Genomic DNA, 22,044 nt, shown 5'->3' with positions numbered 1-22,044 from the left:
CAGAGAAGTATGCGAGTTGCTATACATAGCAACCATTTTGTGCTGGGGGAGGATCTGAGGATCAGGTTGTACGAGAGGAGAAGAAAAGAGGAATAATAATGGGTTGGTCTGGCTTGAACATTAAGACCATTGTCTTGCTGTGGGGTCTAGACATGTTGATGATCTCGTTGGTTCTTGAAAATGGCAATCACGAGTTCAGGCTGCCTTGTACTCCGTATCACTTCACTTTTCTGATAAAAAGAGCGATGCCACTCCCCCGGGCAACTTGATCCCTCGCGAGGGAATAAGATGAACTATACGGATAGGGGGACGCGAGAGTAACAGAGCTTCCCATGCAGCATGTACTGTACCTAGGTAATGTTGTCTTGCCTTTGCGTTTTTTACAGAATCTCTCTGGTTGTTTGCTGCGGAGTACGCCCCTCATCCCTCCGTCCTCTCTCCCCCTCTCCACCGCCTGGGCCCTCTTCGCCTTTTTCCCAATCGTCGTCCATCACTATGAGAACAGTATGACGATATGGCGATCTCGACTGGGAAAGACAACTAACTGCCCGGGCCGCGTATGCGTTCGCTTGTCCAGCTTTGTTTTGTTTGTCTGTTCTTTTGGTAGAGAGGGTTGGGAGACGGAAAACGGACAACGGGGCTAGGTTAGAGGGGCGTATGTATGTACATACTGGTGTGTGGAAAGTAATTATTGTTTGGGGCGCGTAGGGCTTCTTCAGCTTATAGTCTCTTTTGGAATTTTGCTTTTCCCTCTGTCCTGCGCCCGTTGCCCGAGAACGTATATCGATGCGAGAATTGCCTCCTCGGCTTTTCCGTAATCTTGTTCTCGACTTTCCACACTCCTTGTCATTGTCGCTCCCTTGGCCCATTTGCGTTGCGCGGATGACTTCCAGGATTGGGGAGACAGGAGGGACAAAAAACGAAGAGGTGCCTGGATAGATTTAACGCCCAGGATTCTCCTTATACATTCTATTGAGCTTCCTCCATCAAGGATAAAGTGGGGGGAGGGGCACGGAAGATGTTGTAAGGCCGAAACCAGACATGTCAACGTAGGAGTAGCCATCAAAGCTTCCTCGCCTCAACCTGGAGCAAGCTGCGCTCGGTAAATACTGATATCACTTGGTATATTCTGCGAATTGGAGCACAATGGATTTTCTGGTTGGAACACTGAATCTACAAAGTCCGCCATGCACTGTAAAAACGCCATTCACCACTTTGCTTAGACCAATCAACCCAACTCCCAACAACCTGGAGATCTGACCAGGGCATTCACCGCCCCCCGGCCCCAACAAGCAAGAAGAGTATCGTGACCCAGCCTCGATAACTGTACCGTTTCACCAGTTTCCATGCCTCGAACAAGACCCACTTGACTCGCCGAACTCCGTGCTTCCGTACTTGTCCCCCATTACATCCATTCTCTGGGCGGCGCCCCAGGCTCCCCGAAACCGATGTATGCCTTGGGTCACAACCTCGGGGCATAGCCGCTAAGCGGGCAGGCGGTGAGCTTCAACCACCCAACCGACAAACGTCTGGTAAGAACAAGCAACCTTGTCCCAGGGGTATATATATCCACACTCCGGTCTACGTCGACGACGCTGTCCCAATAGAAGAAGGAAATAAAAAGGGAAGAGGAAAATATGAGCCATCCCAAGCCAACAGAGCGTGTTGGACCCTCTTCGCCTCGCTCATCTGGCGCTTCTTGTGCTGCGAGCACTGTCACTCCTATATCTCCCCGCACCTTGCCGGATTGCGTCCTGGTATGTTGGAATCGGCGGGCTGGGTGGTCCCCGCCCCGGCGGCTGAGTAGACCCGCCGTGACTGCTCCGACCGGCGGTGGGTAATGACGCGCCGCGACTCCTCGTCAAGCGGATGAGGGGAGCATTCTCGCTGTCGCTGCTGGTCCTCCGGCTGTTCGTCTCTTCGGCGTCGGAATGCTCGGGGCTGGTGTACTCCGGGGGCGGGTGGCTGTCGTCCTCGTTCCAGCTCAGCCCGATAGCCGTTGGCTGGTGACCGTGAGCTTGGCCCGCTTGCGTGCGCGCCGTGGCACTGCTGCTGGGCTCGCCGCCATCGTCTGTCGGTACTAGGTGTGCGAGGGAGATGTCGGTAGGGCTGCGGGGAGGCCCTGGACTCGTGGGAGACAGCATCCGGAAGTTGCCTGATCTCGAGCGGGCGTGGCCCGAGTCCGAGGCATTGGCGCCTTGCCTGTACAGCTGAGCAGAGCGGCTGTACTGGTGGCCGCGGGCTGGTGAGCTCCTGAAGCCATCATTTGTCCCTCTAGCGAGCAGGATCGTGTCTGCCTCGGCCCCGTAGGGCGGGGGCGGTGCTAGTGAACCAGTCATGGGGGCAAGACCCCACTTCTTCACATTCGCTTCGATGAAGTTGAAACCAGCCTGACCGAAGTTGACGTGAACGACACAGGGGCCGTTTGCACCTATCGACGGGAAGAAATTCTGCGACTTTAGCCCGTGGACCACGTCATCCAACCTCCTGCCGTTCCGTGTAAAGAAGATCGTCCCGGTCCGCGGGCGGTAGCCGACGCCGATAACGTCGCCCTGAACGATCTGAGGACCGTAGGGGGTGGCGTTGAAGGGTTGGTTGAAGCGACGGGTGCCGTTTGAGAAGTAGCCAACCGAGCATCTGTGATAGCCTAAGTTCTGGTCAGTCTTGACCGCCGGGCCCGGACACGGGGCAGACAACGGCGCCTTACCTGGCAGCCTGAAGAGCGGATACGGCTTGGTGGCCATGCCGATGCTCAGCAGCGTCGTTTCTGGCTTTTCGTAGATCTTTGCCTCCCAGTAATAGACGTCGTTCTGTTTCGGCACGGGCAGGTTGCTCATGACGGTGCACTCGGAATCGAAAAACTCGATCTCGGTTCGAGCCTCGACAAAACAATTTGCGATTTCCAACTCCGGCTCAAACTCCCAAGCTGATACGCCCTTTTCCTGGATGGCCAGATACTGGGACAATGAGATGTCGGTCTGCAGGGACTCGGGAGGATTGGAGGCAATGAAAGCTGTCCAGTGTGTCAGTCAGCAGACGATCACGGCTAGCGCAGGGAAGTGAGCCACGAAATCGACATACCCTTGGCTCGTAGGTATTCGGTCCTCTCCATGTCATCCATCGTCTCGAGGGCCTCGGCCTCCTCTCGCGCAAAGGCTTGCTCGTCATCGTATTCGCCAGGGCGACCGATCCGGTCGAGGAAGATGCGCCCAGAGGTCGTGTAGCGGAAGAAGTAGAAAACTAAGAAGATGGAGAGGATGAGAAGTGCCGACCCGAAGGACGACAGGAGGCCGATGACAATGCCATTCAGCCCCGGGCTGAGATTGGCCATGGTGGTGGAGGATCGGGACGCCTATGCCTAACGAATTTGTCGCTTCTTCGATATCGGGTCTTGAGCGGCGCCTGATCAGAGTGTGGCTGCCGCCAGGCAGCGGACGTTTCCACGATCGCCAGGTTGACCTAAATCGCAGCAATCTTCCCTCCCTCTTTCAGCGCTCGAACGGGTGTGGCAAACTCCGGGCGATGCTCCGGCGTGGACGATCCGTGATCCGACAAACAATCAGAAGCCCGTCGGTGCGGAGGGCGTGGGTTCCCGACTTCTCGAGGATTGAAATGTATACAGGCTGTTATGCGCGGGCGGAACTATGCGGTCGCAGGACAGGAGGATCGTGTGTGTGTGTGGTGTGTGTCTCTCTCGTTGCTTGTTGGTGAAACGCTGCAGGTCCCGGGTGCCGGAGACGGGAGATAATAGGAGGGCGGGCAATCAGGGCCGAGGGCTTGATCACGCTGGCGGGGAGCGACGCAGCCAAGAGGTTAGATGACGAAAGCAAGCAGACGATAACGATGAGCGGAAGGCACTGCCCGCTCGTTCGAAATGCGTACCTAAGTATAAACGATCCTGAACAGAATGAGAAACGAAAATGAAAAAAAAATAATGGGAAAGGAAAGAAACGAGAGGCTGATGTGTGGTTAGAGTGCAATGCGCCGGAGTAAGGGAATATCAGAGGAGCACGGAGTGACCGAGAGACGGAGAGCCGGTGTTGGATGGCGGCGCTGGAGATGGGCGAGGTGGGGATTGCCTGATGTCAGGTCGCCCGGGGCCGGTGTTGGCCACAGACCGAGTCGTTCTGGCGCTGTGTTGTGCTGGGCTTGGCCGCAAGCGATGGAGTGCTGTTGGCGGCCTATCAGCTGTCTGGGAGAGCGACAGCGATGGTACGATAGAGTGTTATCAGGTGGCGGGGGGGTAAACTGCTTGGCAGAAGGACCCATGCACCTTGCGGCAGATGACGCCTATCTAGGTCGGTCAGAGGACCACATGGGTTTTCTTTGGTGGTCTTTTTGTGCCTGCGCGCGGCCTAGGTCTGGACCAAGACGGCCGACAGAATTCCCTCGGAACTACTTTAGTTATCCGCACTCGGTAAGAATCGGGGTGTTGGTGGTATCGAACAAGTTTGACGCCGCCCGGACATTCAGTCCCTCCTGATTGTAGAATGTTCCAAACCCTACCTTGGTGTCGCTCAACCTTTCGAAACCCACCTAGTCAACAACCACATGGCATGTGCATGCGCCCGATTGGGTTCACTTTACTTCAACGCACAAAAAAAGCATGTGCCGGGCTTGTTCTGGATGCATAAACGGCATCGCCAGGCCCCATTTCTGAATGTAGCGGGGCGGCCCCAGCTCGTCCTGCGAATGGGGCTGTGACGTGTTTCAGAAGGGCCATCAGTACGGCTTGACTACGGATAACAGGTCGGGAAACACCCCGAGGTTTCGTATCTTGTTGCAAGAGGCGCTTCCAATTTCGTTCTGGCATTGAAACCATCTCCAATTTCACGAAGTTCACGATCGCCGCCCCAGTCTTTCCCTTGTCTGAGCAGCATTATACATGGCATTTAACCCGAAGGTGCAGTGTAGGGTCAAGCGACAAGTGAAGAGATCGACGAGGCCCATCTCGAGACACGGAAAAAAAAAAAGAAAAAAAACATAATACGTATAATACATACAATAAAAAGGAATAACCCGGGATAAAAAGGGAGCATTGGAGTCAGCCTGGTGGGTTACTCGTACAATACATAGTACATCGACGGTAAATATCCTGCCAAGTCTCGCTGCGGGAGGCGCTGCCAGGCAACACAAGACATGCGAAATTGCTTTGACAGGGAATGATCGCGTGGCCGCCTTCTTGTGCCGGACGGAAGCCGGTGATCTCCCGAGACTCCCGCAACCTCCGCGCATTCCCTGGCCGGGCCGTCCCAGAGCTACCTGGTTACCGAGATAGTTAGCTACTTTGGTACGGAGGAGGACGAGGAGGTCTTGGCCAAACCGGCCGGTCCGGCCACCCGACTGCCCCAGGGCTCAAACAGATCCGCACATGTAAACGGATGATATATATATATCACTGGAATGCGAAGGCCTTGCATACCACAACACGGCAAGATGGGAAGTACTTATACAGTGCGACATAAGATTTGTATCTAAGTTGGAGAAAGGAAGACAAAAAAGAAGGAAAAAAGAAATTTGTCCGCCCATCGTGCATGCTTGTTCCGTATCGTACTACATACATTGAAGTTTCCTTTGCTCGACATGATGTCCCCCCATCCAAACAAATTGGTATGGTTGTCATAAACGCCCTGCTTTGATATGTTAAGACCATTTCCATTCCCACACTCTTTCCCTTCCCCCCCACCCCCCCAAACCCACCCCTTGCCATACCCATCATCATACCCCTCATAGCCATCCCCACCATCGTTCATCGTTCATCATCATCAAACGACGAATCTCCCTTCGGCATCGACTCGGGTCATTGTATCGTGATAGGATGCCAACTGCGTTAAAAAAAAGAACCAAGTCCCCCCAACATTTGACACGGTCACCCCACCCCCCTTTTCACGCGGAACCGTCCCTGTTCCTCCTCGCGCCCGCGCCGCCTCTCTTCTTTCTCTTCTCCTCGGCGTACGACGACGGCGACGAGACCTCGCTGCCCGTCGGGATGTGGTGCGGGTGCGTGTACACCTTGGTGCCGACGTCGCTCTCGCTCGGCGCCGAGCTGACCTCGCTCTCGGCCCAGCTGCCCGGCACCTCGCGCGGCGCGCTGCGGCGGCGGGAGCGGGAGCGGGCGCGCTTCTCGCGGTCGGCGTAATCGTTGTTGTTCTTGTCATCCTTCTTCTCGTTGTTGTTGTTGTTGTTGTTGTCGTCGGCGGTGACGTTGCTCTCCAAGAGGTACGACCCGCTGACGACGCTCTCGGCTGGCGCTTCGTCGATGCGCCGCAGCGCCATGGTCTCCTCCGCGCCACGGATAAAGCTAAAGTCGCGCTTGGGCTTGGAGGTGGCCGCGCGGCCCTTCTCCTGCAGGCGGCGGGCTTCGGCCCGGAGGCGCTCATTCTCGCGCATTGCGGTCTTGTCGGCCGTGGAGTAGACCTTGCGGATGCGGCCAGCGCGCTCGTTGGCGTCCTTCTTAGTCGGGGTCGTGGTGGGCGTGCGCTCGCGGTTGCTCATGAGCTCGGACGTGACGGTGCTGCCCGTGTCGGTGCCGTCGGCGTGGCTGGGGCTCATGGTCGACCAGCTGGGGTTCGTCGAGCCGTCCCAGGTCGAGCCGTCCGCCTCGCGGTTGATGCCTCCCACGCGGGCCGGCTTCTCGTGGCGGTAGCTGCGCAGCTGCTCCTGGGCTTCCTTCTCGGCCTCCTCGTCGATGATGATGCCGTCGGCGTTGACCCTGCGGCGGCTCTTCCGGCGCTCCTCCTTCTCGCGCGCCTTCTCCTCCCGGCGGCGCTCCTTTTCACGCTCCTTCTGTTCCCGCTTCTTGCGGCGCTTCTCGCGGCCGGAAATGTCCGAGACCCCGCCGGTGATGCCCGTGATGCCCGTGGTCGCGCTCACCACCGTGGTCAGGTCCTCCCCGGCGTTGGTCGTGCCGTCGTCCACGTCCTTGTACACGCTGCCGCCGCCGAGAACCGTGCTGGGGGTTGCGTCCGAGTAGATGGTGCCGTTGGGACCGACCTTGCGCCGGAGGACCGTGGACTTGTAGTCTTCCCAATCGCCTTTCTTGAAGTAGAAGCCGCCGTTCTTTGCCCAAAAGAAGAACCAGATGCCGCCTATGACAAAGGCGGCTCCTAGGAGACCAAAGACGGCAAAGACGGCATTGTTGTTGATCTCTTGCGGGTGCAGTATGCCCGATTCCGGGTCATGTTGCTCTTCAGATGCATCTCGGCCAAGCAGGACAGAGCGCGCAGCCAGCGGGCCCAGCGACGCGACATCGGACCGGCCGAGAAGATTGTTGAGGATGGTAGGCGCCATGGGGAGCGAAGTAGACGAGGGAGAGTTGAAACCGCGCGACGAGACAAACAGAAATTGTGCAGCAGCCTCACCCTTTGGGCTGGCTCAGCTGGTTAACCAGCCAAGCAAAAAAAAAAAAAAAATCGAAAAGGTGTTCTCGATGCAATCGTCAAGCCGTCAGGAACCGAAATGAAGTCATACTACCGATTTGATTGTCAAGTGAACGCTGGCTGCCTGTCCCCGATGGTGGGCTCGATAGGTGGGCTTGGTGGATGGAGAAAATTGTTAGCTGCGGCAGGTGCTGTGTTGAGGTCGACCCGGTTAACCCAGAAACCGGGAGGCTGGGAGGCGCGGGGGTTAAGCGCTTGAATCCTTTCTCCCGGCCGGCGGGGGGGGGTTCTCGCTGCTGGGAAGGCTGGGCTGACACCCCGGAAAAAGCCTTAGCGTGCAACGAGCTCTCCGTATTTCGTGCTCGAAGACAGATTGTTTCCGATTTTCATCCAACCTTGCCGCGGCCCGCTTCCCTCCTCTTCCTCCTCCTCCTCATCTTTGCCTGGTGAAACATGACGTATGTAAACAGAGGCTCTGGGCTGCCCAGCAACCGCCGAGTAACCTGATGCATCCAATCAAACCAGAGAACCCATCGTAAGCGAGCCTACTGTGGTCAACAGGCAACGGGCGCAGGTCCCCACAATCAAGCCTTGTCCGGGGCTGGCCTCTGCACTGGATTGGCTGAAGGGACCGATCCAGGCAGCTTAACTAGTTGCTGGCCGCCTCGCTTCAACTTGCAGATTAAACAGGATAACGGACCCGTACATACAACACTTGTAGTTAGTTATTGAGAGGTCCAGCTGATTCCTGTCGCATTGGACAACAACAACCTCTGGTAGGTCTAGATGCTCCAAAGTTGCTGGTGCCGGGTACGGCGTGTCGCAAATTAATTGCTCACCCAAAAAGATGACCCCGGTTACCTTGACAACCATGCCGCATTGTCACTTCGACAACCTTTTTGGTGACAATATGGGTTTTCAACGGAACGAAGCAAATACTGCGCAAGCGCCCACGATCCGGCTCCTCCTCTCCCACAAGCAGCGCTCAGCGCATGGAATCCCGCCTCAGGTCCTACAGTGGGGGAGCCCGAGCGCTTGACCGTTTTGGGCTTCGGTAGACTACGGAAACATCTCCAGGATATCATGCGAGCATGACGCCCCATTGAACCGAGAGGCGCCTCGGTGCGAGCAAGCAATTGCAGAGTTCAGCCCACTTCATCCACCAAGCAGATCCCAGCCGGACAGCTGAATCACCAGCCTCACCCGTTGGCGGCGCGGTCCCCACGCCGGCAGGCTTCGCTTGGGTTAATGGTGACTGCCAGTCCTCGTATGTACCTGTTCTCGCATTGTGATTCGGACACAAGGTGCGCACTGTATGGAGTACCTGACCTACATCAGGTCCTGTAGGTAGGTAGTAGTTACACGTGGTTGATCGGAAGAGGAGGGGAGGGTAGGGAGCCTCACTTTCTGGCCAGGACCATCTCCCTCACCGCAACATCACCAGAAGTGCACCGCAAAAAAGATACCGCAACGGGCGCCGCAGCACCGAGGCGCGTCTCTCGTCACGCCACATACATGTTCAAGTCTCCACTGCGATGATCTAGCATCCCATCGCTTCGCGATTCCGCAGGCCATCTGTGTCCAGCACTGCTTCGCACACATCCCATCTACCATGTATGTACGTTATGTATTCCGTACAAGTACTCCATATGCAGACCTGCATGCCCCCTGGAGTGGAATCCGGAGCCTAACCTCCATGCCCGGTTCATCTTCCAACAGTGAGCCGTGGGAAAGCGTCTCATGTCTGTGCCACGAACCGCCCGCTGTCCACTAATGAGGCAGCTTGGCCGAAGCAACGGAGAGAGCGTGACATATCATGCAGTTGATTCTGCATTTTGTAATCGAGAGACTGTGCAGCGGCAAGAGGTCGACATTAGTGCCGAAGGTTTGGACGTCTTGCCATCGACAACTCCCAGGGATGTTGCTTAAGGTACCCTTTTCCCAGCTTTCCCCACCATGTTGTCGTGGGCCATGCATTGCCGAAACAGTGCTACTTCAACAACAGATAAATGGGGTGAAACATGGTTGCCGGAGCACGGCAACCAACTGCCAAGTCTCTGGTGTAAATGCAAGAAACGTTCCTTATGGAGGGGTGAACTTCAATCTCTTATCTCAGATGGGATAGATAGATTCAAGAAACAAACAGAATCCCCAGAATTAGCCGCCGAAAGTGCCTATACACCGACTCATCCGATAGTTGGATTGAAGCAAAGCGAAGAAAGGATGAAACGTCCAGGGACATTTCGATAAAAGGCTTCGATGCTTTATCCCATGCCGTACCAGGTGTAGCGGTATAAAGATAGCCGCTTTACGCCTCAACAATCTCTAGTTTCGAGACCCGAAAGTAAGAGCGGCCGCCCTTCTTCTTTTAAGCACCGTAGCAGGGTACAAAGAAAGAAAAGAAGGAAAAAGAGCCATGCCGTCCGCGTTCACGAAAGAAATATAAGTAAAATGTAATGGTAAAAGAAACGGAAAGTTCTGATATGGAAATGAAAAGAAAAAAGAAAAAGAAGAGATGTAATCCAGAAAAGAAGTGTGCCGCCCTCCAGGCGAGCCTCGGAAAACAAAGCAGATAAGCCAACGCTCGCTAGATTAGATCATATACCGCCGAAAACTGGCACGAGAAATAGAGATGCTCAACGATCATGCACAAAAAAGTAACATTATAGCGTCATTATCATCATCCTTTTGACATTTCGAGTCGTTGGCGGGTCCTCTGACCCTATGCCATCATCAGATGTTCATCAACGTCGTCACATTCAATGTCTCGCCAGCCGGAAAAAGGGGGGGAAAGGGGGAAAGAAGGGGGGGGGAGGGGGGGGGGTTGGGTGGCCCAAAATAATCCGCCCCGCCTTCACCGTCATTTGCCTCCTACTCCTGCCCGTCAATATGGTGGCCCGCCGTAGTATGCATCGCCGTGCCGCGACGAGTACGACGAAGGGAATTCGGGATAGGACGGAGGAAGGATTTCGGGATAGGACGGAGGGGGCGGCGGCGGCAGCGGCGGGGTATACGTCGTGTAGCCGTCGTAGTCGGCGTCAAAATCGTCGTATCTGGACCCATACTCATAGCCGCGGGGTGGGCCAATATCGTACTTTGGACCGAGGTCGTACTTGGACGGGTTGTGCGAGAAGGACCTGGGCCGAGATTTAGCCCTCGAGGTCGCGCGCGCCCGTGACTTGGGAATGTCGACCCTGGTCCGGCGGTCGTCCTCCCGGTCAGTGTAAGTCGACCTGTCGCTGCCGGTTGCGCGGATCTCCGCGTTGCCACTTCTCGATGTGATGTTGATCTCTGCCCCGTCCTGGCACTGCATCTCCGTGTTGCCGAACTTGAGCACCGTGCTCCCCTTCACCTTGATCGTGACGTCCTCATCGTTGGCTGCCGTTGACCTCGTGGTCCGGGTTGTAGCCGACTGTCTGTACTCGCTCTCGTCGTGGCTCCCCGAGCTCCTGGTGGACCTGCTGCTGGTGCCACTTCTGCCTGCCTTCCGGAGGGTTTCGGCCGTCAACGGTACCTGAGCCCCGCCGCCAACCGCATCCTGATACTGGGTAGCGAGCCGGATCTTGTCCTCGTAGAGGCTCCCGGAAGAGCCTGAATGGCCGCCGTAATACGTATTACGTCGTCGTCTTCCGGCTACCTCGGTCTGGTAATCGGGCACATCATATCCGAAATCGGCACCAAAACCCCTCTGCGGTGGGAAATGCCTTGTGTGATCATAGCTCCCCGGTCCCGGAGGCGAGATATCGTTGAAGAGAGGATCTTCGACATCCGTCTCCGGGTCATCATAGCCCGTCCTCCGTCTAGCCGGCGTGGCTGGTGGGGGGCGGAAAGCGAGAGCGGTCGGGCGCGCAGAGGCAGGCCTGCGAGGCGGCGGCATCGCTTTCCGGTCATCTTCGTGTTTGGAGGCTCTCCGAGTCGTCGAAGGGCGCCTTGTCAGGGACCTCTCCACTGGGTCCTCGTAATCATCATCATACTCGAGGGCGGGGGGCTGCCGAAAGCTCATGGCGGACTGCGGCCGAGAAGTCCCAAAGCGGAGTTCCAGCGGGCGAGCGAATAAGTCGGGACCTGTTTGAGGGGGCGGGTGATGCATCACCAGAGGAGCCGAGGAGGGCGGCGGTCCAAAGTGGGATGGCACGGGTCCAGGCCCAGGAGGGGGCGGCGGCCCCGGGCCCATCCATGAAGGGGGCGGGAACGGGGCTGGCAAGGAAGGGCCTGGTGTTTGGCTGGCATAGAACCGGGCGTTCGATGGTGGTGGCCTGGACGGGCCGTAAAAGCTCGACGGCCTGCTCTGGGGCGCTGGTCGTGAAACTGCCGGACTGAGAGAAGGGTCGACGCCGTAGTAGGCAGCCTCGCTCGCTCTCCTTGATGTCTTCCCATGTTTACCCGCCGGGCGCGAGGCGGCCATGAGCGCCTTTTTGCTGGAAGCCGACTTCTCACGGTCCTTGCTCGGCTTCTTGGCCGAGTCCCCTCTCGGTTGCAGTGTCGAGTCAGAATCGGTAACAGCGCTAGCAGTGATCGGCGACGAAGCTCTCCTGGCCTTTTCCCTTCTCGCCCGGCCGGTGTTGGGTTGTTCTTTTGCGGGGCTGCTTGGGGCAACCGACGATGCGTACCGGCCGGTGCCCTCAATTTCGTTCCCCGAGTCGTCGACGTCGGCGACAGACGCAACTAGTGTCCGTGGTCCGCCAGGCATGGCGATCCGAGCCCACAACCGCAGATGAAGTAGCTTTGTTGTAGTTCAGTGTCGGGGTGGGATGCCGTGGTCGGGAGAGGCAGCAATGCCTCGGGCGGGAGACGACCAGCGGCACGGCGGCACGGCTGCTGTCGAAGCGGTTACGTTGGTCCACCGGTAAGTGTCGCTCTCCAGGGTATCGCAGCGGAGACAACGCGCTTTTTTAAACCGAATAAAGAAAAAGAAGATGGTTCAGATGGCCGGTACTACTGTCGTAGTCAGCGACAGGAAAGAACCGGCACAAGTTAGCTGCGAAGGTCGGCGGCAGCAAACTACACTCGGGCGGAAAAATGTTGGGATGAACTGTCAGGCTCCATGAGACGAAAAAAGGTGGAGGAGCATGGGACGGTGGAGTGCTGACTGGTTTTATTTCACTGCCCGGGGGAGGGGGGGGGGGGGTGGTTGCAGGCCGACATGAGTGGAGGGACGGGATTAACTAGCAGGGGTTCGCTGCTCGATTCGTCTGGGGAATGAGAGGAAAGCGCGCGCTGACAAGCTCAGCATGCCGAGACGGGACAACAGCCTAGCACACCACCACCACCACCCCCCCCCCCCCCAGTCAGAGCAAGCCGGAGAGGGGCGGGCCCGGACACCTTGCTGGGAGACAAAAGAGAAACAGAGAAAACGTCGCACCTCCCGCGAGCGGTGTTGATGACGAAACAATAGCAAACATCCGGGGGTATGGACGGGATCCGGCCGGGCAACGGGCAACGAGCTTGTAGTTATAGCAGCACTCCTTCCCGTTGCATGCGTGCACTACATTTTTGCGGTCTCGGCCTTGGACTCGCGCTGGCAAACACGCACCTGCAGTTTCCCTCCACACAAAGGCCTGCTGCTGGTGCTGCCGGCTGGCGCTCTTCTGGCTTGCCCGGCTAGGATCTTGCCCCGTTGGCCCCATTGTGCAAGGTCGAAACGGAAACCTTCATATTTAGCTCAGCATCAATCCTTGCAACCCTGCGCCGATCGAAAGACCATCCGCATCCCATAATCCGCTGGCCATTTGTGCACACACTATTAGGAGGCAGGGAAACAGAACAGACAGGGCGGACGAACAGCGGGTTCCGCACAAACGTGATGTCTGTACGTTGTCGGCCAGCGTGACTGGCGGACCGGAGTTTGTACCGTACATCCTGTCACAGTACCAAGGAATTTGTGCCCGAGTATGTGTATGTAGGACAGTACAGGCGCCATTTGATACTGTGATTACTCGAAACCAGCAGTTACTGCGGAGTACAATTACGAGAGTACGCAATCTATAAGACATTGACGTTTTTCGCTGTTCTTGGACGGCGCGTGAACAGGTCGCTCGCTAGACGAGGCGGCGCACGGTGACTTGGGAACAGCTGTGTGGTTCAGGCCCTGCGTAAGGCCTCAATCACTGTGGGTATCGCGGTGGAACCAGTAGCCTCGATGAGGACGGCCGCGAAAGCGTGCAACGGCAGGCGAAATAGGCGGGCCACAAGCACGACGAAGTCGGAGCCGGTCTATCTCTCCAATAAAAGGAGGACCATTGGAACCGCTGCCCTCCCGCCCGACCCGGTTCGTTCGCCTCCTGCTTCGGCGGCCTTAATGCCCGACATTGCCTCTTGGGTACCAATCCGCCGTCGCAACATCCGTGAGGAAATCTGTCCTCAGCAAAGCAGACTGCAAGCGACTTCTTGAGGGGTTGACTCAAGCTGCGCGTGATTTTCCCCGGTTTCTCGTCGGTGTTCTGTTTCTGCTGACATGGGAAGGGCGGAATTGGAATCACGCTGAAACATCGAGAAGAGGCAAGAAGGGATGGGGGCCCCAAGTTAAGCCGCGCTCCATTAGACGGCGGGCGCTTGATGCCTTGCGAATGCAAGGAGACGTCGGGTCCGTTAAATAAACGATCCGTACACTACCGAGGCCAAATGGCTGGCATTCCGCGCAGGCCCAGCACACCCATTTCCGTCCTTGCCTGGAAAGCCCGCAGCCGCCATTGGAGCCATCGGGCTTGGAGCGTAGACCTATGCAGGAGAGCCCGCTCCCATGGGGCCGCAGCCCGAAGGAGTCAGAAGTACGGGACTCCAGAGTCCCGCACATCGGAGTCATGGTTCCTCAACATGTGCACGGGCTGTCATGCTGCACTTCATGAAGCCGTTCGCCGTTCCCAATTTGCTGCATTTCAAACTCCCATAAACTTCAACGCCATGCGATCCTTCATGGTGGGGCCAAACGGTGTTGTAGGGCCGGGCAATTGTCCACTGCACCCGCTACAACACTAAGGGCCCGGGTGAGACTCTGTACCAAGTGTGTGCTGCACGAATGTATGCGAGTCTGAACCGTCCTGCCCTTCGTTTCCCCAGCGACCCGGACCACCGGCCGCCGATCACCTCATGCGGGGCTATTGCGGAGTGACGACGAGCCTTGATCAAGCGTCTCGGGGTCGCTTACAACACACTACACGCGTACATATTCCAACGTGTCAAAGATGAGACGAGCCGTCATGACGCGGAGCTGCTTGTTTTGGTCTTGGTTCTCGCTCTGTTCATCCCATTGGTCTTGCCTATCTCGACTAGAGCTTCGGGGACCAATGATTCTCCATCTATACCCTCCTACATGGTGTTAAGCCGAGTACGGAGGAGTCGGCGATGAACGCTTTCCCCGCGGGAACGCCCTGACACGGTTCTGTTGACGACAAACCGTGTCCTGCGCGAAGTCAATCGCGTGGCTAATTGGACGGGTCGTCCACAGCAAGCAAGTGTTCATCGCTGTCGATCTGCGGCCCGTGGGAACAGCTGCATATCATACATACGCCGTCGGTCGGTCGTATCGAAGCGATGCAGACTGATCCCGTGGATGATTTTGGCTAGGCCGCTGTCAGCTCGAACCACCGAATCCGCCTGCGAGCTTCCATTGCAGCCCCCTGCTTCTCCGTGCTGCCGAGTCCGTTCTACAGTCACGTCGAGTTCGTGGTGGTTCAGCTAGCCCCAGATCGCCCTGGTGAAGACGCCCCCGCATCCTGACGCACTGCGCCTGCAAAATCCAGTTGCAAGGATCCGAGGGACGGATAAAGGTTGGTTTTTGTGCGGCGGCGAGGAAACCGAGTCAGATCCAAGTGACTCCCGTGACAACCCAGGCCGGCGTCATGCCGGGGAGGAAAACAGAGGTGGAATGCGAGACTATCCGCCAATGATCACTAGCTGCCCGATGTGACCACAGAGTACGCCCTCGGAGGGCCAGGATCGCAGATAGCGGTCACGATTTGCCCAACATTATCTTCAGCTCGCGATGGCATCCGTTACAAGACGGCCAAGTCGGCTCTCGGCCTCGTAAGAAGTGGCTCCCCTCCCTCCTAGTAGCAGGCGACACGGGAGTAAATCCCACGATGGACGAGGTTCATGCAACAGAAACCGCCATTACGCTGCACGCCCACACCGCTCTTCTCGTGCTGCCGTTGCCATCTGCAGGTGCTATATCACGCGCCAAAAGTTACACAACGCCTTCTTGGTTGTCATTGGCAGGCGGCGGCCACCTGGGCTGGAATCCGGATATCCGAAACGACAGGCCGGTGATCTGAGAGGTAAATTCCGTCATCGAACCTGTTGGGAAGGATGGCGAAGGTCACGAAACCAAGGTTCCCGGCGTCAGACGCGAAAAGGAAATCTATCCGTTTCGGCTCTTCGTTTGCATCTCCGAACGAGGTGAAAGTTATCTCCCGGTTGCCATACATTGCCTCCTCGGGCACGAGGCCGGAAATATCTCTCATGCCCGAGCTCGGTTCGGTCAGCACCTTGTATGCACGATCTGTCGGGGTGCTGTTGAAGTCGCCGCCGAGGAGCACCGGCGGGGAAGCCCCGGGGGCACGCTCCGTGGGCCAGGTTCTGGCGAATTCCAGGAGAAGACGGGCGCTTTCTTCACGTGCAACTTCTCCTCTATGATCAAGATGTGTGCTCATGACCACAACAGCAGCCCCGGTGGCTTTGTGGCGGAAGTAGCCCATAGTAACGATCCGCTCCAACGCAGCATCCCATCCTTTCGAGGGCACTTCGGGGGTTGGGGAAAGCCAGTATGTGCTGCTGCGCTCGCACTCCCAGTGATCTGCCCGGAAGAAGATGGGAGAGTACTCTCCTGCCTCGTTGCCATCCTCCCGCCCTCGGCCGATATGTCCCCACGAAGACCCCAGCCGTGCCTGGATATCGGTAAGCTGAGAATGTAGGACTTCCTGGAGACAGATGAATGCCGAGTCGTGCCCGGAAACGATGAACTTTAGCTGTGCGCAGAGCCTCGGACAACGGACTGACCACGGTTCCTCGTTTGGGCTGGGATGCTCAGTGGCATACCGTACGTTGAACGTGATTAGGCGAACAAGGAGTGATGCAGGGTGTGCGATGATCATGACTGCTGCCTGCAGTGTAGGGGCTTAGATACGCGCCTGTTGGTGGCAGCATATGTGGTTGATAACTGCTCATTAAGAGCCACCTAAATTTCACGGCAATGGTGTGGAAGTTTAGTGATCGAGCCAGGCAGGCAGCCGTAAATGCCAGTGATGAGCAGGCTGCCTACCAGGGCAAAGACAGCCTAGAGGAACCATTTAAAAGCAGGGGCCCACTGAGGGGAAGGGCAGTTCACTTACGAGCTCAAGCAGCCTGGGCTTCGATGACGGAATTGCTGCCTACTGCGAGTAGCTCTCCCGCAGCTGCCATACACCTGCTCATTCTTACCGCATAAGTAAGGCATCCATCTTATCTAGGTATATGTGCATACATGGTACAGTTACAAGCTACATACTGTAGTACAGTATATACAATAACGGATACGTTACCTCATTAGTGACGGCTTCTATCCCAGCGTTCAGCATTGTCTCGGACTTTTTGCTCCTCGAAGACCGGGTCTTCAGGTATTGGGAACATCCTAGTCTTTCAACTTGAGAGTGAAACCACACCATATCGACCAGTCTCTTTGGCTCGTTGCCTAGGCAGCTGTTCTAATTCCTCTGTCATCTGCAAACGCTCCTCCCATCGTACTAGGAAACGTGCGACTGCGATGGAAACCGATCAGTACAACCATACACCGCCCCTAAGTGACATACGAAGAGATCCCGTCGGTAGTTATTCCCATGCCTCTTCCCCGTGGTTCGATAAAAGACCCTGGAGCGCCTGCCGACGAAGAGCGAGATCGGGGGTTTTTGGAAAGGGAAAGCCCTCTACTTTCTTCAATAGGAATCTATGGAAACAACTGACTATGCTCATGGAGAACTAAGGAATCGAGGCGCCTACCCGGTCTCCGGATTGCTGCCTTGTAGGTTCGGGTGTTGCTGATGGAAGGAACCCAGGAGGTCCCCCATCCAAAGCGAGCAATGTTGCGATCACCATTCACGATAAAGATGCTGTCATTAGAATCGCAGCATTTCGCTGTTGGGACTACGACTCCTCTGTCATCACTGTCGGCCCTTAACATCCTCAGTCACCCGTTCCTCATTGTGGGCCCTGTTCGCATCAGATCCATTTTTTTGGGCACCAACTCCCACCACCGAGTTTTTCAAAGTCCTTGGTTGCTTCGACATTGCTCCGGTTCACCGACCCGGACAGGCCAACCTCGGCACGTTATGGATGGGAAACTTGCATTAAGCAGGACGGAATGGGCAGCGCGCTTCAACCCTCCGCCATCTCGCGATTTGTCTCAAGACCGAGAAGTACCCGGACAACGCTCAAAGAAGGGGAGGTTTCGACGCTTTCGGGGTTATGACTGAGTAATCACAAACAACAGATCGATTCCATCACATATCGCCTTACCTCCTCGGTATTACCGACGCAGATTGCCTGACAGTCCTTCGGTCAGCTTATCCGCAGTGTCACAAGCCCGGTTCAAAAGGTTATCGATTTCGAGCGGGGTGTTGTCGTGGGGTGGGGAGGGGAGGCTTGGCAACAACGTCATAATTATGGGTCTTCTCGGTTCCGAGGGGCAGGGTACACGTACCTTGTTATTTTTTTGGTAAATCGATGGTGACCCGGTGGGCTCACATGAACCCCCATCTGACCAAGAACGGCGACACCTAAAACTAGTCAGTCCATTATCCTCTCGTTTTGAGATCCCGCAATCGTACCACAGTGTAAAGTGTTATGACTGGCCGAGCGCCGTTCCCTAGCGTGCATTGCCTCGCTCGCCAAGAACCGGGGAATGTTGAAGCCTGGAACGAGAGCACAAGCAGGGATGGCAACTAGTTACTGTTAGGTCGCGCAGGGCTGCCCGGCCTTGCGGGCAGTTGAGTTGAGTCGCCTTGCAGCGTAGCCTCTGCATGATGCCGCTCTTGCTTCTCGAGCCCGGCAGAGCGATCGGAATGTTACGATCCGGACACTCCCGGAATCGCCAACCAGCAGCCTCGTGCCATCTCGGTATCGATCTTCTCTCGCTCCAAATGCTACCATCTTCATCCGACCATTTTCTCATTCGACGGCCGAGGATGTCCAAGCAGCTGGTCATCTGCCACAAGCAGGTACTTCGTGAGCTCTCTGTCCTTCGTTTCGATCGAGATCGAATGGGCCGGCTTTCCAACGATCGCCAACGATCGCCAACCAACCTCCAACTCTAGCCTAATTGTGCTCCAGTTCAGCTCCACGGAAAGAGGTTGGTCGACAAGACGATGGCCCAAGCCGATCGCGGCTCCCTGGGCGACTGCATGCCATTCCCAAAGGAGCGATGGACAGTCAGATGTCAGAGGTGGTTTCCGCTCCTGGCTTGGTCTCGGCTCAGCCTACTCAACCCTGTCACGCGTCGAGTCAGAGGATTGCATTCACAAGCCCGAGTTCCATTTGAGTCGTGATTGCCTTACCGTGCTTTCCGAGGAGTTTTCTTTTTTTCTCTTTTTTTTCAAGAAACTGCTCGGCACTTTCCAAGTGTTTCAAAGCATGGTAACCCACCATCTAACTGCCCGTGACTCCTTATTCCGTTCGTGTTCTTGGAATTGTCCTCACCTAGGCCGCGGGGGTGTGTCGCATCACGGTTGGTCCACACACACACCTCCGACGAAATGGAGGGAGGGCGCCTTGTATTGCCCCGCCAAGCCGCGGACTTTGTCATCTTGGTTGACCGGTGACATGGCCCGAGAAGGTGACCGCGCAAGCCATTCTCGAAAGCTGATGGTGGGAAGCTCGCATCAGCAACAGCATGTGCAACGCCTCCAACTCTCACTACATAACTGCGCGCCATGTCCCTTCTCAGCCGGCCACTTGCTCTCGTCTATTTCCCCTTTTCTTTCTCGTCATGTTACACGACAGGGAGGGATACAAATAACTTTGTCGTCCTCGACGCTCGCTTCTGAAGACGGCTGTTCTGAGCCGGCAAGGCCGGCGACGGTCCTGTCCTGTGGTTATCTCTGAAGCTGCCCATACCCTAATAAGCTTTGTATTATTCCTGTCTTTCTCAAGGGGAAACCAAAGCGCAGAAGGAGAAAGCGAAGAACGAACAGGTCGATAGTCCTTTCCCACACTTTCTTGGCACTTCCTTTCTTCGAGACGCACAGAATCGACAGGATGCCCAGCTCCAGATCATCTGCGCAGCACCCACGGCGGGACTTGTGGATGTCCTCGCAGATGCTCCTACGACCTAATATCGAGAGAGACGACGGGGAGATTGAGGGCCTTAGTCTTGCCAGCATGGGCGAGGATCCCCTTATCTACTTCCTCACTCCTACTCCTTCCTCCTATGTGGGGGATGACGATGTGGACTTGGACATGGACTTTGACGCCGGGATCGAGGATGCCAAACATCCGCCCCCTATTATTAGGAGCGTTAGTCCGTCAAGCCTCGGCGGCCTGAGCCGGCCCCCTCCCCGACCGCCAACGCCGCCGAGGTCCCCGTCCACTCCGGACCTGGACTACAGCCTGTCCGCGACGCCGGACGAACACGAGCAGTACGGCTACATGGAGGACTCGTGGCCGCCGCCCAAGCGGGGCCACTCGCTGAGCCTCCCTCGCCGCCTCAAAGACAAGTTCAAGAGCCAGCCAAGGCAAGACGTCGCCGGGGGTGGCAGCAGCAGCCCGGATAGCCTGGCCCCTCCCAGCCTCTACTCGACAGGAAGGGGCCGTTCCGCATCTCGGGCTGGCTCGAGACCAGCCGGGGCGGGAGCGGTTGCCTCCCCCTCCCCCTCCTCCAACTCGTACTCTTCGTGCTCCGGGGCGGCCAACAGCCGGCCCAGGACCACGCCGGGCCGCGTCTCGCCGCACGCGTGGTGCGAGCCGAGCCCGGACGTGTGGGCGATCGAGGAGGAGCCTGAGGAAGGGGGGATGCATGGCGAGGCGGGCGGCGGCGGCGGCGGCGGCGGCAGTTTTGCGGAGGAGGAAGAGGAGCGCGGAGGGGCGGGTAGCGGTTCTGGCGTGTCGACGACAATGGCTGGGAAAGCGAGGGCCTTAGACATTCCGGCTGGAAAGCCAAAGAAGAGGGTTCGGTTCGTGCTGCCTGCTACGGATGATTACAGGAACATGTATTAGAAGGGACACTTGCATCTCTAACTGAAGGGGGGCCGGGGGCTGGCGGTTGTGTGGTTCTTTACTGGCTGGCTATCTTCTTTTCCCCTTGTTCTTTTTTTATTCTTGTTTGTTTTTCTTCTTCTTCCTCTATAGGGGGGTGGGGTTACACACATCGCATGGCGTTGGTGTCCTTGTTTGTTTCGGCAACTGCATAATTGCAAGCTGTACTAAGGTAGTTTGTCTAAGTTTGATATACACAATCGGAGGAGCATCTGTAATAAGGACTAATATCGTCAAGCTTACGTTCTTCCAGGAGCATTCCCGTGCTTGACTTCGGATTTCCACATACATGTCTCTATCCCGTACACTACAACTGTTGCGTAGGGCAGAGTCCCCTGCACGGCCGGACGGCCCGAGACCTTCTGTTTTGTTTGCTGCTTCGGCGAGCCGTAACAGGCATGTCTGTTTCCAAGGGAGTCACAGGATCTATGTACGGAGTGTAAGCCGTCGTGTTCTTGATCTACTCGGGTTGTCCGTGCTGATACCGTATCCCGAGTGATCCGTGTCTCGGAGGATCGAGAAAAAAATAGTAAGAATAAAAAAAAATAAACATAACCAAAAAAGGTAAAGATAAAGGACCACCTGTCTAAGTTTGCTCCGAGGTCTCTCGGGGTGTATCCCTCGCACCCTGCTATTCTCGTCTGCAATCCGCTACGGAAAGTCTTCCGCATCCTTCGTACCTGATGTATAATTAACTCTAGTGTATAGCGCACAAGTGAGGTTTCCAACCCCCCCGGTCATGATCGTAGTGGGACCGTTCGGCAGTCATGGATCCCATCCATCCCGGTGCCGCTCCCGAGAAATCCCCACTCTTAAACCGGCGGTAACGACGTCAAGGCCACGCTGTCCAACGTCTGAACCTAGCAGTGGAGATGACAGCTAGATTTGCTGCCGGGATCAGCTCAGTTGCGGTGAGAGATGTTGTTTAGACATTTGACATTGCCGGATCCCACATTCGACGTGTTCATACTTGCAGTATACTCGACGGGAAACTATGGCGTAGTTGTTGTATGTACCTGTATATATACATACATGGGTACATGCTAACCATACTTTATATACCTTACCTTACGGATTATACTCTTCGTGCGATGCATGGAAATTCCGCACCCTTCGTAATGCACATCAGTTCCCAGCGTGTCCCGCACATGTCTCATTCTTCTGCCTGCATGATCACTCTGGGTGGGAGCAATTGCAACAACGCAGAGGCGGCAGGGGAAGTCCGAGGGTTGCCAAGAGAAATCAAGTGGCTGCGCCGATGCGCAACTCGAGAGCTTTCCCTCGTGTCGCTCGACTTGTGCAGCTGACAGCTTGGTGGTTGCCGCACCTGGCCAGCGGGCTGCAGTGGCTGCAGGAGCCTGGACTGGGCCCTCGGCGGTGATTGGCCCGGGATCCTTGCTGGAAGCTTCAATGGGGCCGAGAACCAGGGAACAGGGAAGTGACCACA

The 22,044-nt window shown here is 56.4% G+C and overlaps 5 protein-coding genes across 5 annotated transcripts; 1 reads left to right on the top strand and 4 right to left on the bottom strand.

Annotated features, from left to right (window-relative positions):
• Window positions 1-1,582: 1,582 nt before the first annotated feature.
• On the bottom strand, window positions 1,583-3,655 carry MYCTH_2302006 (uncharacterized protein). The gene is made up of 3 exons (XM_003661950.1): window positions 3,082-3,655; window positions 2,708-3,013; window positions 1,583-2,647 (listed from the first exon to the last, which is right to left on the bottom strand). Exons 1-3 carry the CDS (start codon window positions 3,329-3,331, stop codon window positions 1,686-1,688), a joined length of 1,518 nt encoding a protein of 505 aa, XP_003661998.1. The 5' UTR covers window positions 3,332-3,655; the 3' UTR covers window positions 1,583-1,685.
• Window positions 3,656-5,707: 2,052 nt separating this feature from the next.
• MYCTH_2302003 (uncharacterized protein) lies at window positions 5,708-7,387 on the bottom strand. Its single transcript, XM_003661949.1, has one exon. The coding sequence runs from the start codon at window positions 7,288-7,290 to the stop codon at window positions 5,887-5,889; it is 1,404 nt and encodes a 467-aa protein (XP_003661997.1). The 5' UTR covers window positions 7,291-7,387; the 3' UTR covers window positions 5,708-5,886.
• A 2,496-nt stretch (window positions 7,388-9,883) lies between these two features.
• MYCTH_2302002 (uncharacterized protein) lies at window positions 9,884-12,170 on the bottom strand. The gene has a single exon (XM_003661948.1). It carries the CDS (start codon window positions 12,067-12,069, stop codon window positions 10,264-10,266), a length of 1,806 nt encoding a protein of 601 aa, XP_003661996.1. The 5' UTR covers window positions 12,070-12,170; the 3' UTR covers window positions 9,884-10,263.
• A 2,626-nt stretch (window positions 12,171-14,796) lies between these two features.
• On the bottom strand, window positions 14,797-16,691 carry MYCTH_2302001 (uncharacterized protein). The gene has a single exon (XM_003661947.1). It carries the CDS (start codon window positions 16,466-16,468, stop codon window positions 15,584-15,586), a length of 885 nt encoding a protein of 294 aa, XP_003661995.1. The 5' UTR covers window positions 16,469-16,691; the 3' UTR covers window positions 14,797-15,583.
• A 2,004-nt stretch (window positions 16,692-18,695) lies between these two features.
• Window positions 18,696-20,897, top strand: MYCTH_2302000 (uncharacterized protein). Its single transcript, XM_003661946.1, has one exon. It carries the CDS (start codon window positions 19,602-19,604, stop codon window positions 20,556-20,558), a length of 957 nt encoding a protein of 318 aa, XP_003661994.1. The 5' UTR covers window positions 18,696-19,601; the 3' UTR covers window positions 20,559-20,897.
• Window positions 20,898-22,044: the final 1,147 nt, after the last annotated feature.

This window comes from Thermothelomyces thermophilus, chromosome 2 (genome assembly GCF_000226095.1).
Source record: "Thermothelomyces thermophilus ATCC 42464 chromosome 2, complete sequence".
NCBI lineage: Eukaryota > Fungi > Ascomycota > Sordariomycetes > Sordariales > Chaetomiaceae > Thermothelomyces > Thermothelomyces thermophilus.
Note: the sequence above shows the minus strand (reverse complement) of the source record. Positions and strands in the feature narration are given on the sequence as shown.

What these genes read in the sequence shown, in the direction of transcription:
- MYCTH_2302003 (XM_003661949.1), bottom strand. Translation starts at nt 7,290, where the DNA reads ATGGCGCCTACCATCCTCAACAATCTTCTCGGCCGGTCCGATGTCGCG.
- MYCTH_2302000 (XM_003661946.1), top strand. Translation starts at nt 19,602, where the DNA reads ATGCCCAGCTCCAGATCATCTGCGCAGCACCCACGGCGGGACTTGTGG.
- MYCTH_2302002 (XM_003661948.1), bottom strand. Translation starts at nt 12,069, where the DNA reads ATGCCTGGCGGACCACGGACACTAGTTGCGTCTGTCGCCGACGTCGAC.
- MYCTH_2302006 (XM_003661950.1), bottom strand. Translation starts at nt 3,331, where the DNA reads ATGGCCAATCTCAGCCCGGGGCTGAATGGCATTGTCATCGGCCTCCTG. An exon ending in CGAATACCTACGAGCCAAGG is followed by an intron (nt 3,014 to 3,081) that starts GTATGTCGATTT and finishes CACACTGGACAG; the next exon opens with CTTTCATTGCCTCCAATCCT. An exon ending in TCCGCTCTTCAGGCTGCCAG is followed by an intron (nt 2,648 to 2,707) that starts GTAAGGCGCCGT and finishes ACCAGAACTTAG; the next exon opens with GCTATCACAGATGCTCGGTT.
- MYCTH_2302001 (XM_003661947.1), bottom strand. Translation starts at nt 16,468, where the DNA reads ATGATCATCGCACACCCTGCATCACTCCTTGTTCGCCTAATCACGTTC.